The sequence below is a fragment of the Sceloporus undulatus genome, chromosome 9 (genome assembly GCF_019175285.1).
Source record: "Sceloporus undulatus isolate JIND9_A2432 ecotype Alabama chromosome 9, SceUnd_v1.1, whole genome shotgun sequence".
Lineage (NCBI taxonomy): Eukaryota > Metazoa > Chordata > Lepidosauria > Squamata > Phrynosomatidae > Sceloporus > Sceloporus undulatus.
This window is the reverse complement of record NC_056530.1, coordinates 6,087,539-6,104,406: the sequence shown is the minus strand read 5'-3', so window position 1 is coordinate 6,104,406 and position 16,868 is coordinate 6,087,539. Positions and strand designations below refer to the sequence as shown.

Genomic DNA, 16,868 nt, shown 5'->3' with positions numbered 1-16,868 from the left:
CTGCAAAGGGCCATGGCTCTATACAAATAAACGATAATAATAATAATAATAATAATAAGTAGTAGTAGTAGTAGCAGCAGTAGTGTCCTCCATTTTGAGCATGACTAAGCTGCCTTGAGCACATTGGAGATATAACTCGGTTTGGCACCGCTTTCACTGCCCCGGCTCAAGGCTATGGCATTCTGGGAACTGCGGTTGGGTTGTGGCCCCAGAGCTTGGCCTTGATCAGGTCCTCCATTTTGGCGGTGCCACGTCCTCCTTTTGTCTAATGAGGACCCCTACTCACCTCCCCCCCCCCCAAAAAAGGACACTATTATTCTTATTATTATTATCTTACATCTCTCTATTTCTCCCAATCGAGGGACTTCTCTGAAGGAAGGGTTACAAGGGGAAAGTTACAAACTGACAAGGATAGAACAGAAAGTTACTAACGGCAAAGGCAGAGAGGACCCCCCCCCTAAGAGCAAAGAGGAGCCTTTTTAAGGCTGAGGCTTTTAAGGTCCTCTCCAGAAAAAGGAAAGAGAGAGCAGAGGTAAAAAGAGGAGGGGAGGGGGACCCCTCTCCTCTCTTTTCCTTCTTTTTCTTTTCTGGAGGGGAAAAGAGAGGAGAAGGGTCCCACTCTCCTCCTCACAGACGCCTTCTCCTTTCCCCCTCATTTGGAGGGAAACCAAAAACTCCTCAGACTCGGTCCCCACCCAATTCCCATCCCTATTTAAGGGGTACTTAGCCCCTTCCCTTTCCCAGAACTGCCCCCTTGTAAATAGCCTCTAATTGGCTTCTTCCCCCCGCTCACCCCTTCCCTGCTCACCTTTTTCCCCCAAGGAAATGCCCCTCCTGGCCCTTGAGGTGGAAGCTTCCTCCTTGCTCTCCCCCAAGAGCCCTCTCCCACCTGCAGCCAGCCGGCTTCCCAAGGCCAGCCTCTTCTGACGTCACGGGTGGCCACGCCCTCTTCATTAGCCACCCGCTGCGCTGATTGGCTCTCTCCCCAGCCAGTCACTTCCTCCTGGGACAGCCTCCCAGGGACTGAAGGGGGAGCAGGGGGAGCTGTGACGTCATCAAAGGGCATGAGAGGTGAGCAGGGGTCTCTGCTAGGGGCTCTCCTCTTCTTTTAGAGTGTTGATTAACTTGTTCAATTTTTTCTTTCACTTCTGTTCAATAGATGTTGGGTTTCTCAGGAAAAGGTGTGCTTTCTGTTGTTGTTGTTGTTGAATCAATTTTCAAATTTGTTTAAAAATATTGCATCTAAAATGTGAGCGGTTTAATTTGTGGTGTTCCGAAGTTTGTAGTACGTAGACTATTGATTTTCCCACTAAACCCATCTTCCCGTTGATTTGTTTTTTATTTTTGTTGTAATTAATCATTTTAGTATGAATTTTTAATATAACAGTGATTTAATTGTTATTTTAAGGACACTATTATTACTATTATACTTTATTTATATAGTGCTGTAGATTTACACAGCATTGTAATTGTTAGAATAGGGTAGAACTTGGGACTATTGTATATTGTTATTTTACTATGTTTTGACAGTTTATTTATTTATTTATTGTTATTTTACTATGTTTTGACTATGTAAGCCATCTTGGTCCTAATTGGAGTTGGCGGGATATACATAAAAGTTTATTATTATTATTATTATTATTATTACTTTCTCAATGCGGTGTGAGGCTTTAATAATAATAATAATAAATCTTTATTTCTATACCGCTTTTCCTGGGATCAAAGCAGTTTACAAATTCAAAGCAACTATACAGCACAGGATTTACAATATAAAATACAATCAGAAGTACATTAGGTTAAAACATCATATAAAAGCAGTTAAAATCTTGAAATCACACTTAAACATCCTAATACATTTCATATTACAGGATAGGGGACAGGAGGATACATTCTCTATGATGGATCAGGAGGGTATGCTAAACGGAACAAATGAGTTTTCAACATTTTCTTGAAAACATCAAGGGAAGGACTGAGACAAATCTCTTCAGGGAGTTTATTCCAATGTGTAGGAGCAATAGATGTGAATGCTCGTTGGTGAGTTGCAGACAGTCTCACCTTAGGATATTCCAGTTGGTATTTGCCTGTTCTGAGAGTGCGGGGCGGATTATGTAGGGAGAGGCACTCCCTCAAGTAACTCGGGCCCAAGCCATGTAGGGCTTTAAAGGTAATAACCAACACTTTGTATTGAGCCCGGAAGCTAATCGGCAGCCAGTGAAGAGATTTTAGTATAGGTGTTATGTGGTCCGACCTAGAAGTCCCAGTGACCAATCTGGCTGCAGCGTTTTGAACCAATTGAAGCTTCCAAACCTGGTACAAAGTTAGTTCCATGTAGAGCGCATTACAGAAATCCAAGCGAGAGGTTACCAGTGCATGTACTACTGTTCCAAGGTCCTTTCGGTCCAGACAGAGGCGCAGCTGGCGTATCAGCCGAAGCTGGTACCAAGCACTCCTAGCCATTGCATCTACCTGGGATGATAACTGTAGGGATGAGTCCAGGAGTATTCCCAAGCAGTGAACTTTGTCCTTTAGGGGAAGTGTGACCCCATCCAGGACCGGGTGACAAATTCCTCTGTCTGGATCTGGGGAGCCTATCATGAGTACCTCTGTTTTCTCTGGATTCAGCTTGAGTTTGTTTTCCCTCATCCAGCCCATTACTGACTCCAGGCAGGAATCCAGAGGAGAGATGCCATTCTTAATCACTGAATCAGTCGGGGACATAGAGAGATAGATCTGGGTGTCATCAGCGTACTGATAACACCATGCTCCATGTCTCCGGATGATCTCTCCCAGCGGCTTCATGTAAATATTAAACAGCATGGGGGACAGGATGGCGCCCTGAGGGACACCAGATGTTAGCTCTCTTTTACAAGAGCAACAGTCCCCCAGCCTCACCATCTGGAACCTTCCCGAGAGGTAGGACTGGAGCCACTGGAGCGCAGTGCCACCGATACCTAACTCTCTCAGGCGTTCCAGAAGGATACCATGGTCTATGGTACCGAAGGCTGCTGAGATGTCCAAGAGCACCAACAGGGTCACACTTCCCCTGTCGATACTCAGACGGAGATCATCGACTAAGGCGACCATGGCCGTCTCAACTCCGAACCCCGCCCTGAAGCCAGTTTGAAATGGGTCCAGATAATCAGTTTCATCCAAGACAGCTTGGAGTTGGAAGGCGACTGCCCTCTCAATCACCTTGCCCAAAAAAGGTAATAAAGAGACCGGTCTGTAATTACTCATTTGTAGGGGATCAAGAGAGGGTTTCTTCAGAACAGGTTTCACTATGGCCTGTTTTAAGGCTGATGGAACTAAACCCTCCCAAAGGGATGAGTTAATTATACGAAGTAAAGAAGTTGTTATTACATCCCCTCCCTGAACGGTCAGCCAGGATGGGCAAGGGTCAAGAGGGCAAGTCGTCTTTCTTACACACCCAAGGAGCTTGTCCACATCCTCAGTATTCACAAACTCAAAGCGATCCAGAATAACCTTGTTACCAGAGGCACTGGACACCTCTTGTTGTGGTTCTGATGAAAGACTGGCATCGAGATCAGCCCTTATCCGAGAGATTTTATCGGCAAAAAAATTATTAAAATCATCACAGCAGGCATTAGTTGGCTCTAATAAAGAGTTCAGGGTGTCGGGAGATTGAGTTAATTCCCTGACTACCCTGAACAGCTCTGCTGGACGAGATTCTGCCGATGGAATCCGAGCAGCACAGAAAGAATTCCTAGCTGCATCGACTGCCACTCCATAGGAACATAACATGTTCTCATGGAGTGTCTTGTCGGATATGCGCTGATGTTTCCGCCAGTAGTGCTCCAGTCGTTGCGCAGCCCGCTTTATCTGGCGTACATCTTCTGTATACCAGGGCCTTTTGTTAGGAGCGGGCTGGTAAGGATGCTCGGGAGCGATGCTGTCAATAACCCCAGTAAGATTGTTGTTCCAGTTATTAACCAGGGTTTCGACAGGGTCGCCATCGTTCCCAAACATAACTCCCTCCAAGGCTTCTTGGAACCTTTTGGGTTCCATCAGCCGTTGAGGGCGGGCCATTCTAATGGGCCCTCCACCCCCGAGGGGTTTTTGCAGTCTGGCCCTTAATCCTAGCTCGACCAGAAAATGATCCGTCCATGACAGGGGGGAGATATCGTTAACTTCCACCCACGGATATTCTCGGTCCGTACTGAAGACCACATCACGCGTATTACCGGCACAATGTGTAGGACCCAAGACCAATTGGGACAGGCCCATGACTGTCATGGAGTCCATGAACTGCCGAGCTGCATCTGTCAGATCTGATGAGCCTGCCTCGAAGGGGATGTTGAAGTCCCCCAGGACAAGGAGCCTAGGGGACTCCAACACCAGCTCCGAGACCAGCTGTGTCAGCTTGGCCAGGGAGTTTGTTAGGCTACAGGGTGGACGGTAGACCAACAGAATCCCCAGACTGTCCTTGGCCTTTAGGGTCAGGTAAATACCCTCAATGTATCTCAGTTTCGGAACCGGATTTCTGGTCAAGGTAATGTGACTTTTGTGGACTAAGGCCACACCTCCCCCTTTCCCTAACCTGCTCCTTTACTACGTATCCGGCTGGGAGTTTTAGCCCAGGTCACACAACTATCCTCCCCCAGCCAGGTCTCAGTGATACAAGCTAGGTCAGGATTCTTCTCATCTAGTAGATCGTATAAAATATGGGATTTATTTTTCACTGACCTAGCATTACATAGGAGCAAGGCAAGGGTCTGTGGTATGTTTGGGGCGATCCTCGGTTCTCTCGGGCTAACAGGGTGACTGGAAGATGGGATAGATATTAAGCATCGATCCCGTCTTCCCTTAGACATATTAGTCAGCCTGTTAACGCTATATCTCCCCATGCCCAATGTTGAATGTTGGGACTAGGATTTCTGGGAGAACAGGGCTCAAATTAAATTGTAGGGTGAGTTTGGGTGAGGTTTCAATGGTCACACTTTTTATCGTTTCCATCGAATGAGAATCTACGGGAAGTTTTGAATTTCATATAAGTGTGTAATTGGATGATACGCCAGGTCAGTATTTTTAACTTAGTATTATTGTTTGAGTTGCAATCATTTAGAATTCTGTAAATATGTTTTTCAACATATGTTTTACAAACGTTAACAATAGATTTTAAAAAAAGAAAAGAAGGAAAGGAATGGGAGAAGAACTCTTCTTATAAATGCACCTCTCCCACAGGATCAAGGCTCCTCTTAACAAACTTTGTCAAGAAAACCCACGGATACAGTAGCCGCACGTCCGCACTGCAGAAATAATCCGTTTTGGCACCTTTTTAACTGCCAGGGTTCAGTGCTATGGAATTTTGGGAAGTGTAGTTTTGGTGCCAGAACAAACTACACTTTCCAGAATTCTGTAGCACTCAGCCACCGCAGTTAAAGCAGTGCCAAACCAGATTATTACTGCAATGTGGATTTTGCTCCAGTGCCAAAATAAACTACACTTCCCAGAATTCCACAGCACTGAGCCACGGCAGTTAAAGCAGTGCCAAGCCGGATTATTTCCGCAGTGTGGATTTTGCTCCAGTGCCAGCACAAACAACACTTCCTATTATATGGAAAGATATTTTGATCCCAACTTCATCAACCAGAGAATCTGAGTTATGTCTTTAGAATTTTGTTACTGTTATTACCCCACAAAAGACAGCTATTATGCAAGTCATAATGCAAGTTTACATATAGTCCTCCAAGGCTATTTGTTATTTATGTATTAATTGTTTGTTTTGTATTGTTGTTACAAAACAAATAAAAACAATTATAATTTTTTTTTTAATTTTTAGGGTTTTTTTTTAAAAATTAAAATGTAATTTAAAAAAAACTTGGGGCCTCTCCTTTCTCCTCCCATTCAGCCTCACCTCACCCATAACATCTCTTCAGCATTTTAAAGGGACACAGGTGAAAGCCACAGTCCGTTTCATCCCAAAGGCAGTTTGTGGTGTCACCCCACTTGGGTTGTCGTCTGGTTCGGCCTGTACCCCCTTAGTGATGTTGTTGTTGTTATTGTTCTTATTATTATGCTTTATTTATATATGTCCCCAGATCCAGTGGGAAGAAGGACTGGCATATTGTATTTGACCAACTATACTGTATAAGAGAGGCTTTCTTTGTAAAGGCCACAAGTTCAGAGTCCTCCTGGGAAATGTCCACATTCCCCTCTGGCTCATGTACCTGCCCCCTCTGCACATATCTGTCATTGTTATTTTATTAATTTAAATATAATGCTTGTCTCCTAATATTGAGAGTCAATGTATTAAATCATTTAGAATACATTATTAAAGAACCTATTAAAAACACTTTGACTCGGGTTCGATTCCTTACTCGGTCATGAAACTCACTGGGTGACCTTGGGCAAGCCACACTCTCTCAGCCTTGGGTAAAGGCAATGGCAAACCTCTTTTGAACAAATATTGCCAAATATTGATCCCTCCTTCCAACCACCATCTTGAGGGGGAGAGAGGCCTATGTGAGAGAGCAGATGAGCTGGACTTTCCCCCTTCCCTACCGTCATTCCCTTCTCCTTTTGACCATCCATTAAGAACCCAAGCCCTTCCTCCATTTCATCTGCCTTGGTCCAGGCCTTGGAGGTAGAGAAGAACTGCTGGACCTGATCCCCTTCCCCACCACCTCTCCCTTCTCCTTTTGTGTCGTGTCTTTTTAGATTGTAAGCCTGCGGGCAGGGAACCGTCTAACTAAAAGGTTGTATGTACAGCGCTGTGTAAATTTACAGCGCAATAATAATAAAATAGACCCCATGATAGGTCCACCTTAAGGTTGCCATAAATCAGAAATGACTTGAAGGCACACAACAACAAAGAGACATAGGACTTTATCACACGGAGAAAATTGGAAGGTTAACCAAAGGTTAATCCGGGGTCATCCAAGGTATTTCATGCAATTTCGCAAAAGATTTTCAAACAATGTCACACACAAATGGAAGGCAATCCAAAAGCAATCGTGAGACATCCCAGGAATAGCTGAATTCAGAAAAATATCAAATTTATAAATCCTTTTCCACTGCAAATTCACAGTTAATTCGCCTTTGTGTTAGTATAAAATGCATCTCCAGTTTGGTCATGGGATTACTGTTGGCCATGGGATCCTGTCCTCCCTGTGCATGCGCAAACACAGTAATCTGAAATCAAGAAGCTGATGGGTACATACTCATGTGATGATTTCATTCGTATTCACACTGCTTTTTCTTTAGGAAGGGTGCTGTGTTCATTTGTACATGTAATAAGCTACTACATAATTTCTTGCATTTTCAGATTCCCCTCCCCCCCCCTTTCTTCTTCTTCTTCTTTCGGGGCAGTGAAACATTCCTCTGTGTGAAAAAGTCTATAATGATCTGTGATCCTATTACTGACTGGGGGCTGAATAATGAAAAAGAATGCTGCAGGTCCTTTAGAGAGAGATTTAACACAACTTTCTTTCTGCCACAGGGACTGCTGTTCTCTTCCAGGCTACTGCCATTGGGAGGAAGAAATGACATGGAATGGCACCAAGGCAAAGTAAAACCATGAAGGAAAGGACAAGAATCCACCGAGCAGCATGGAGCCTTAATGAAATCTTGAAAAGCCTGCTCTTGCAAACACAGTCTGAGTTTCAGCAAGACCTAGTGGCAGCACTCTCTGAAGCCATAATACATTTAAACTTAAAACTCACATCCCTTGCAGAGAAAATAGCAAGCCTTGAAACATCAACAAACGAGTCCCTGGAGTGTAGCCGAGCTCATGAAAGCAAAATCAACAGTTTGGAAAAGCTCTCCAACACACTGGAAGGGAAAATATCAAGCTTAGGGAATCACAGCCAGCACCTTCAATGTCTGCCTTCGCCCACTGCTGGAAGATGAAAAACAAAGGGGGCGTTCCCACTTGCGTTTTAAAATGAATTTAAATACAGTGGTTCATTTTAAAGTGATTCAAAATAAAGCGAGTGTTATCCCGCTTTTCAAATCGCTTTATTTGTATCGTTCCCATTTATGTAACATTTTATTTTAATTCGCTGTAATTGACCCTGTTTCATTCCCATTCAAGGATGAATCAGTGTATATTTAAACCGGCTTTGTTACTTTTTTGTTCACATTCACTTGTTTCGGCTGTCAATCAAAGCGACGTCATCATGACGTCACATTAATTTGGAGTAACATACACCGATGTAGCCTGTACCTGCGTTCCCACTACCTGACCGTTTTTAATTCGTTTTAAATTTCGCAGTTGTTTTTTTAAAGAGCCAATGAGGAAGCGCTTATTCGTCCTCTTCTGTGTCTCCCCATATTAACTGCCATAACTCAGTGCTAGGGAATCCTGGGAATGGTAGTTTTTTATGGCACCAGCACTCTCTGGCAGCGGAGGCTAAATGTCTCACAAACACAACAGTTCCCATAATTCCCATAATATATATATATGCATGTGTGTGTATAAATACACACAGACACACACACACACACACCTACCTACCTACCTATCTATCTATCTATATGGCCTGTGTTTTCGCCAAATCAGATAAAGGAGGAGAAGGCAGAGGGCTTCATTGGGGAAAGAATCTTTGGGGAAGACTGCTCTCTGGGCTGCCTTGGGAGCAATGAAGCAGGGATGTCCTGCAAAACCCATCCCATAGTTTCTCTGGAAAGAGCCTCGATTCCCCAAATTCGCTTTGTCTGACCCATGGGGAGTTAATCTTTGGGGAAGATTGCTCCCAGGGCTGTCTGGAGAGCCATGAAGCGGGGATATGTCCTGCAAAACCCATCCCACAGTTCATCTGGAAAGAGCCTCGGGTCCCCAAATTCGCTTTGCCTGACCCATTGATCTCTGGGCTGTCCTCCAAAGCCCATCTGGTGCTCAGACAGAGGTGAAAAAGAAAGAATAGTTAAAAATGGTGTTCAATGGCTCTCCTCACACATCAGTCTATGAATGAGGAGCAGAGGGGAGGTTGCAATCCACAGGAGGAAAGGCTATTATGTGAATGGAAGAAAATGGTGCCGGCAATGCAGAAAGATACTAAAGAGGGTGACACGCCCAAGCCAGCCCCTTGAGCGCTGCTCCTCCCATCCTGTGGAACCTGAATCAGATGCCAAAACGTTCCCATTTAAATACTGTACAGCAATTCCTATCTCAGATCAGTACCATCAGGGGCTAGCCTGAAGAAGGAGGCTCCTCCCTCCCTAACTGTCATCTTTCGGCCTCTGAGGGAGAGAGTAGGCTGGCCCAGTTCCATCAGGGGCTAGCCTGAAGAAGGAGGCTCCTCCCTCCCTAACTGTCATCTTTCAGCCTCTGAGGGAGAGAGAAGGCTGGCCCAGTACCATCAGGAGCTAGCCTGAAGAAAGAGGCTCCTCCCTCCCTAACTGTCATCTTTCGGCCTCTGAGGGAGAGAGAAGGCTGGCCCAGTACCATCAGGGGCTAGTCTGAAGAAGGAGGCACCTCCCTCCCTAACTGTCATCTTTCGGCCTCTGAGGGAGAGAGAAGGCTGGCCCAGTTCCATCAGGGGCTAGCCTGAAGAAGGAGGCTCCTCCCTCCCTAACTGTCATCTTTCGGCCTCTGAGGGAGAGAGAAGGCTGGCCCAGTACCATCAGGAGCTAGCTGAAGAAAGAGGCTCCTCCCTCCCTAACTGTCATCTTTCGGCCTGAGGAGAGAGAGGCTGGCCCAGTTCCATCAGGGGCTAGCCTGAAGAAGGAGGCTCTCCCTCCCTAACTGTCATCTTTCGGCCTCTGAGGGAAGAGAAGGCTGCCCAGTACCATCAGGGGCTAGTCTGAAGAAGGAGGCTCCTCCCTCTTTAGATTGTAAGCCTGTGGGCAGGGAACTGTCTGTTATCCCCCTTTGTAAACCGCTCAGATTCCCAGTGATTGGGCGGTATATAAATAAAACCTATTATTATTATTATTTATTATTAATAACTAGGGTAGACTCTAGTATTTTTTTACACGGTTTATAGGCTTCTAATCCGGGTTAAATGTTACGATTCGAATCAGATTCAAATCACAGTGTGAACGATTGTGGGTTAATCTAGAACTGTTCTAGAGTTAATTTGGGATTGAGTGGGAACGATACATCTTGGATTCGATTTGTAAACCGGTGTATAAGCGAGTGGGAACACCCCCAAGGTAATCTAGCTCACTTTCTTATGGGCTGGTTATCAGACATCTTGCCAAGCCTTTGCATAGGAGAGCAAGATATTGAGCGTGCTTATGACAAACAGAAACAACATTATCTGAAGGAAAAAGATACAGCCTGTGATGTTATAATTCAGTTTGTAAGAGACACTGGTGAGGCACGATTTCTAAATGCTCTAGGTGAGAAACAACCACTCCTTTATAAGGTACTAGTATTCCAAGACATTTCTCCAGGCACAAAGGAACAAACCCAGACACTCTACTGAAGTGCTATTACATGATGGCATTCATTGCTGTTGGGGCTTTGCTCTGAAGCTATTCATTCACCGTCAGGACAAGCTCCTTACAACTACAACTCCCACTCAAGCAGGGGAAATATGTGAATATATTGCAATCCACTCCCAAAACACCACAACCAAGATGCCAAAGAAATCAACACCAATGAACCAGAAAATGGAGACTACGAATGGGAATTAGAGAAAGGCAAAACAAAAAACCTGCTAAAGCTGCAGTCGTGTTCCCATTTACAAGTTACATTGCTCTTCTATGAACTTAAAATGTGGGTAGGAGAGAAATGGTAAACTTGACCGTCTGTATCCACAGATTCTTTATCCATAGATTCAACCATACATGACTTGAAAATATTTCAAAAAATATCATTTCCAAAAAGCAAATCTTGATTTTGCCATTTTATATAAGGGGCAGCATGTATTTCATGGGACTTGAGCATCCATGAACCTTGGTATCCATGGGGGCTCCTTGAACCAAATCCCAGCAGATACCAAGGGCTCACTGTATTTCAGCCATTCTTGTTCCTCTTTGCTACAGCCTCCAAGTGCATTGGTCCTTGCAGATCAGATGGTGGAAGGGACTCTTTCCAGCCCAAAGTGGAGGCTTTCAGTTGTTTAAGAAGAAAGTTTGCCTGTATGTTTATTTTCTCTTTATTGCTCCTTTTTTATGAGGTACTAAAAGTCTGGTCGACAGACTGGTTTTACTAGTTAGTCAGTGCCATCATCTTTTCTTGCACAGTGAGAACCATGGTTGTTATAACTATAGTATATTTCAATGTCAATAGTACTATAACCCTGTAGATTATAAAATTCTGAAAAGGCTACATCCAAGCATAGGAGTTTATCACATGACAGAGACTGGGAGTTTATCCCATGAATATCCGGGGGAAATCATGTAATTACGCAAAACGATTTCACACGACATCACACAAAACCCACAATGAATGTCTTTGCTCTGTCTGGCTGCAGCTCTCCAGGCTATGTCTGCTACTTGATCTGTCTAACTGGAAGTGGCAGAGATTGAAGCTGGGATCTTCTGCACATAAAAACCATGTGCTTTACCTCTGCGCTACAGTTCCTTTCCATAAGCAGGACCAGTCATAACCTGTAATACCTCCGCTTTCTTGGGGCAAAGCCACATAGCTTTCCCAACTCATTTAGCAGACTGTGCTTGTGAAAGCAAAGCTGGCTTTGTGGTGCTGACTGAGGCTGCTTCTAATTTATCAGCTCCATCCATGCATTTTCCAGCCAGCTGAGTCACAGATCTGCACCAAGGGACTCTGCTGACAGGGCACAGAAATGGCTTATTCCAAAACAAACACAACTCAAGCCAACAGAATGGCAGCAGTGCAGATGGACCATGTGCACACACCACATGGCTGAGGTTCCAGATCAACTGAGCTGCACGGCTGAGTGGAGATCTGCAGCCCTAGTCCAGCAATTTAACCTCTGCACCCTCTGAATATGAACATGATGTAGATCTGCAAACTTTCAGACTCTAATATTTAGGCCCTTTTAACTAAGGACAACATCACACTACACCGTTATAATGCTATTACTCCATTTTAACTGCTATGGCTGCCTCCTGCGGTATTCTGGGGTTTGCAGCCTAAGAGCTTTTTGGCTGAGAATTCTAAATGCCCCCCCCCCAAAAAAACTTGCAAATCCCAGGATTCCATGGGAGGCAGCCATATCAGTTTAAAGTGGAATAATAGCACTATAATAGTGTAGTGTGGTATTGTCTCATGTCTTTTGCATCATGGCATTACTTGACCCCAGTGTCAGCAACACTAGGTAATTTTTCTGCATTTTAACTATAGAAAGCAAAAAGCTGCAGTCATGGATCCCATGCCACAGTTGCCACCCTCTTGGGATATTTTGAAGATAAAAATGGAAGGAGGGGCATGTATGCCAACTTGGACTCCTTGCAGAAGGTATAAATATGGGGAATAAATATTAAAAAAAATAGTAAAAGACATCAACATAGCACAACAGATGGTTCCAACACCCAAGTGGGGCCAACTGAAGTGAAAGTTTCTGGCTCTGATCAGCACTAAGCTGGGTCTGAGGACACAGTTTAAATTTCTACAGTTCTTCCAAGCAGTGCTACAAGAAAGCTCTGGCTGCATCTGCACTGGAGAATTAATCCAGTTTGAGATTACTTTAACTGCCATGGCTCCATGCTATGGAATTCTGGGGAGCGTATGTGAGACATTTAGCTTTGTCTGTCAGAGAGCTCTGGTGCCATAACCAACTACACTTCCCAGAATTCCATAGCACATAGTTCAAGTGGTGTCAGACTGGATTATTTCTGCAGTGCAGATGCAGTCTTTAGATTACAATGACAGTTTCTACACACCCTGCAATCTAGTGTTCACAGATTGCAGCTGTTGCTGCTATCATCACATAGGCTACAAGTTAAGCTTGCAAAGTTGGGGATGAAATATAGGATCTACTGTGCTGACCATATTTCTTGTCTGCTACTTTGGCTTTCAAAGAGCAGGGCAAGGGGAATGCATGTTCCATCTATATTTGGAGTCATTGTCTACTTACTATGTTTTAGTTTCTGTGATTTTAGATTTATGCCATAGGCAGGTTTTGTGTTGTTTTGATGATGCTGTAAAGTGCCGTGCAAAACCTATGGTGCTATATAAATAAACACTAATAATAATTATTATTATTCAGGAGCAATCACTCTGAGGACAGCCTGCCTAAGAAAATCTTTCTGGAGAGTTTGGAGCACAGAATCTTGCAGCCTAGGAACTACAGGAACAACCGGGCCTAGGCTCTTGGAAAAGGAAGTATTTTGAATTCAACAGAGAAAGCATTCTTAGAATGTTTCTCCTTCTTAATTGACAAACATTAGAGGACTAAATAAGGCCACACCATCTAAAAAAAGCAGTGGGTTGCACTTACCTGGAATGCTGTCATTGCATGTTAGTCTGTAGATCTGAAAATAGACAGAGCAGAAGAAATATCCAGAGGTGGAAAGAAAATATCTACAGATGGGGCACCAGAATGCTGGTGTGTGCGTGTGTGTGTGATTATACACACCATGTGCAGATTTACTAGAAAATCTCAAAAGACAGCAAAAGCCAAGATCTCAAAAGACAACAAAGTCCGCTAAGCAGTGATGTCTTTATTAGGCCAACTCAAAAGCACAAAAATGCATAATGCAAGCTTTCAAAGCTTCACTGGCTTCTTTATCAGGCAAAGATGTTCAAAATCATACAGGAAAAGAAAAGTGTCAATGTTAGAGTCACAATCATGGTTACCAGAGGTCCTCCTTCTCCAGGACATGTCCTCCATTTCAACCTTCTGTCCAGGCGGAATTCCAAAATGTATTCCATTTTGAGTATGAGCAAGAAGCATGAACTGATATTTATATGAGAGTTTTTAGCTTTTATTTGATGACATCCTCAATTTTTCTTAAAAGTCTTACATTTTGCAGTGCCTTGTCCTCCTTTGCAACAAGGACATCTGTTAAACCTGGTCACAAGCCTCATTTTGTCTCAGAAGTTGCTTCTTTGTGATGTGGGGAGGGCATGCTCTGTATTTTGTGCAGCTCAGAATATAGATCAGTTAAAGCAATTCTGTACGTTTTTTGCATGAAAACGGATATGAAACATTCATAAATGCTCCTATCAACCATGGACAGTTGTAGTTTCTTGGTCCTTGACCATGAGACATGTGTCAGACCTTGGGAATGTAGCCAGTAAGCATGTTTCTTGGAATAATCATTCAAAGAATAACTTTTCTTAGCTCTGCTTTTCCTAGAGTATAGGAAATCAGTGCCCGCTCATCTAAATTGCATAGTACCCAGAGGCAGCCAAATTTTGGCATCTAAAGCAGAAAAATCCCACAAGCACCTCCTCTTTAGCCATAAAAAGATAATACAGGGTACCAATAAATAAAATTATTATTTGCTACCCATTCATGCCATCCCAAAACTGTAGCCTGAAGCGGCTGCTTCACTCAGCCTTAAGACTTTGAAGTTTGGACAAGAGCTCCATCCTTTGAACATTTTCTGGAAAACCAGAAAGTTACCAAAAGTTACAAAAAAGAGTTGCGGGAGAGGGGTGTCACCTGACTGTAGGATCTTCCTCCCCCAGAAGCAGCTGGGTCCCCCTGATAAGCAGTTTTTCTTTGGTAGGCAGGAGAGAGAGAGAGAGAGAGAGAGAGAGAGATCCCTTCTGGGGATAGTGCATTTTGCAAAGTCCACGCACAATTACCAAGAATCTGCCTCTGGCTCCCTTATCCCTTCAGAAGCAGCTGGGGCCAAGCTGGCACACCCAAGATGGGCCCCATCAGCGCAGCACACGCACCAAGACAGTGAGAGCCTGGGATCAAGTGATATGCTGGCTGTTTATAGGCAAGGCCCATGGGAAGACTGTGCAGCCACCTGGACCCAGTTTGTGGGGTCCAGAGGTCTGTCTTCTGCAATGAGCTCAGTGCACTTTTCAAGCTGGGTAACCAAGCAGTCAAATCCCCCCTCTTATAATTAACTGCCCCCGGTAGAAAGGGGCCAGAGGGCATGCCAAAGCAGATGATGGATGCGGAGCAGCTGCTCCAAGATGAGACCAGAGCCAAGTCACAGAATCTGAGCTTTCCAATAGATGGCACTCTTGCAACATTGGGAACTGTACATTGCTTTTGCAAAACTGTCATATTTTGAAGGAGCTGGTGTGGTGGAGTAGTTTGGGTGTTGGATTAGGACCCAGGCAACCAGGGTTTGAATCCCCCTTCAGCCATGGAAAACCACTGGGTGACCTTTGGCAAGGCACATTCTCTCAGCCTCAGAGAAAGTCTGAATAAATATTTCCTTTTTTTTTTTAGTACAAATAGATTTATTCCAAAAGTTATCTTTTTAAAAGTATATAAAATAACTAAGGTTACAATCAGAAATGAAACACAGACATTTCTAGTCTATGACAGGTTTGCACACAGAACGTTTCGATGAAAGAATGGGACTCAAGTGGAAAAAGCAAATCTTAATAATGACTCAAGTCATTTTCATTCTCTCATTGGCACAACCTGAAGTTACACATACTTTCAGGATGCTTTTTAGACATTAATTTTTAAACATCCTTATTATGCAGGGTAACACAATAAAAAGTATGTGTGTGTGTTCACGCATGTGTGTGTATAGTAAATCCTCCAGTATTCTGAAGTGATGGGTGGGGGGGGACCCTATCTTGTATAGTCAAACTGATGCATAAGACAAACTCCAGAGACATATGTTCTAAGAAATGGACACAGGGTGCTATCCATTTCTGAAAAAACGTGTCCTTCCAAAAAGAGAGGGATATAAAATGCATAAAGAAAACTGATATTTAATTCCTGGAGAAAACCTAGCAGACATAAACAGCAGTAGTCAGCTTATGTTTGCCACCCTTCCATATAGCCTAGAAAAAAACTAATAGGCACAGCGAAGATGAATTTTCCCAGAAGGGAAGGGAAGTATGTTCTTGAACTGAGCACATCTCTCTGGCGATTCCACAAAGTGCAGCCTTCCTCACAAAACAACCAGCATAAGTTAGAGGCAAAAACCAAACAACAACAACAACAACAAACCCAAACATGCACACGCAAATATTTCAAGAAATTCAGCTGAAGAGCAGCAAAACTTTGTTTCAAGAAGGATAAAATTTGCAGCACCTCCAAACTATGATGTCCGCTGCTTCTTGGCTGGCTTCAAAGGGGAGAATTCTTCCTCCTCTTCAATAGATTCATCTTCTTCGCTAATTTCTTCCTCATCGCTGAATTCTGAGAGATCCTTTCTGTGAAAGATTTGATGCCGTCCTGAAAGGTGAACAAGCCCTGATCCTGAGTGCAGCCGGAATGTCACTGGGGGCTGGAGCTCAAAGTTCTGCAAAGCCACCATGGGCTGGCATGACCACTTCAAGTTGGCCACTGGTACAGCAATCTCCTTGTTCTGATAGTCGTGCCCAACAAGCTCCACAGTGTTGCATTCATCCTTGGCATTTGCTGACAGGCAAACCGTACTCAGAATTAGGAAATGGTCAGAGTCATCTTCTTCGCTCACTTGAAAAGTGAAGGAACAGGCAGTGCTGTTCAACTCACATCCGAAGGCGAAGAGGCTGCTGCAGCTGGAGGGCTTCTCTCCCCCAACCAGGCTCTCCAGCTCCAGGAAAGCGGCCATGCCTGCACCGAAAAGCTGAATAAATATTTCCAAGAAAACCCCATGATAGGTTCACCTTGTGATAGCCATAAACTGGAAACAATTTGAAGGTATGCAGCAGCAACAGTACTACTAACAAAAACATACCTTAGAGGCACTATATCCCATCTGATCTTAGAAGCTAACCAGGGTGCTTTTAGCTGTATTTCAGAGGAAGGAACTAGCAAACCCATTTCTGAGTTTTCCTTGCCTAAGAAAACCCTATGAAATTAATGGGGTCGTTGTAAGTTGACAAGACAGACAGGCACACA

The 16,868-nt window shown here is 44.0% G+C and overlaps 2 protein-coding genes and 1 long non-coding RNA gene across 4 annotated transcripts in view; 1 reads left to right on the top strand and 2 right to left on the bottom strand.

The window, feature by feature from the left end:
* EPB41 (erythrocyte membrane protein band 4.1) overlaps positions 1 to 902 on the bottom strand; it is a 227,269-nt gene extending 226,367 nt beyond the window's left edge. For both annotated transcript variants that reach the window (XM_042440148.1, XM_042440169.1), the window contains exon 1: positions 809 to 902. The gene's annotated coding sequence lies outside the window, so the exon portion shown is untranslated. The remainder of the gene's footprint in view (positions 1 to 808) is intronic.
* A 90-nt stretch (positions 903 to 992) lies between these two features.
* Positions 993 to 7,964, top strand: LOC121916092. Its single transcript, XR_006100796.1, has 2 exons — positions 993 to 1,071; positions 7,460 to 7,964. It is a non-coding gene; the product is annotated as an uncharacterized LOC121916092 (long non-coding RNA).
* An 8,022-nt stretch (positions 7,965 to 15,986) lies between these two features.
* Positions 15,987 to 16,585, bottom strand: LOC121916027 (nucleoplasmin-3-like). Its single transcript, XM_042440733.1, has one exon. It carries the CDS (start codon positions 16,576 to 16,578, stop codon positions 16,081 to 16,083), a length of 498 nt encoding a protein of 165 aa, XP_042296667.1. The 5' UTR covers positions 16,579 to 16,585; the 3' UTR covers positions 15,987 to 16,080.
* Positions 16,586 to 16,868: the final 283 nt, after the last annotated feature.

Bases quoted from the DNA above. Each gene is read 5' to 3' on its own strand.
- LOC121916027 (XM_042440733.1), bottom strand. From the start codon at position 16,578: ATGGCCGCTTTCCTGGAGCTGGAGAGCCTGGTTGGGGGAGAGAAGCCC.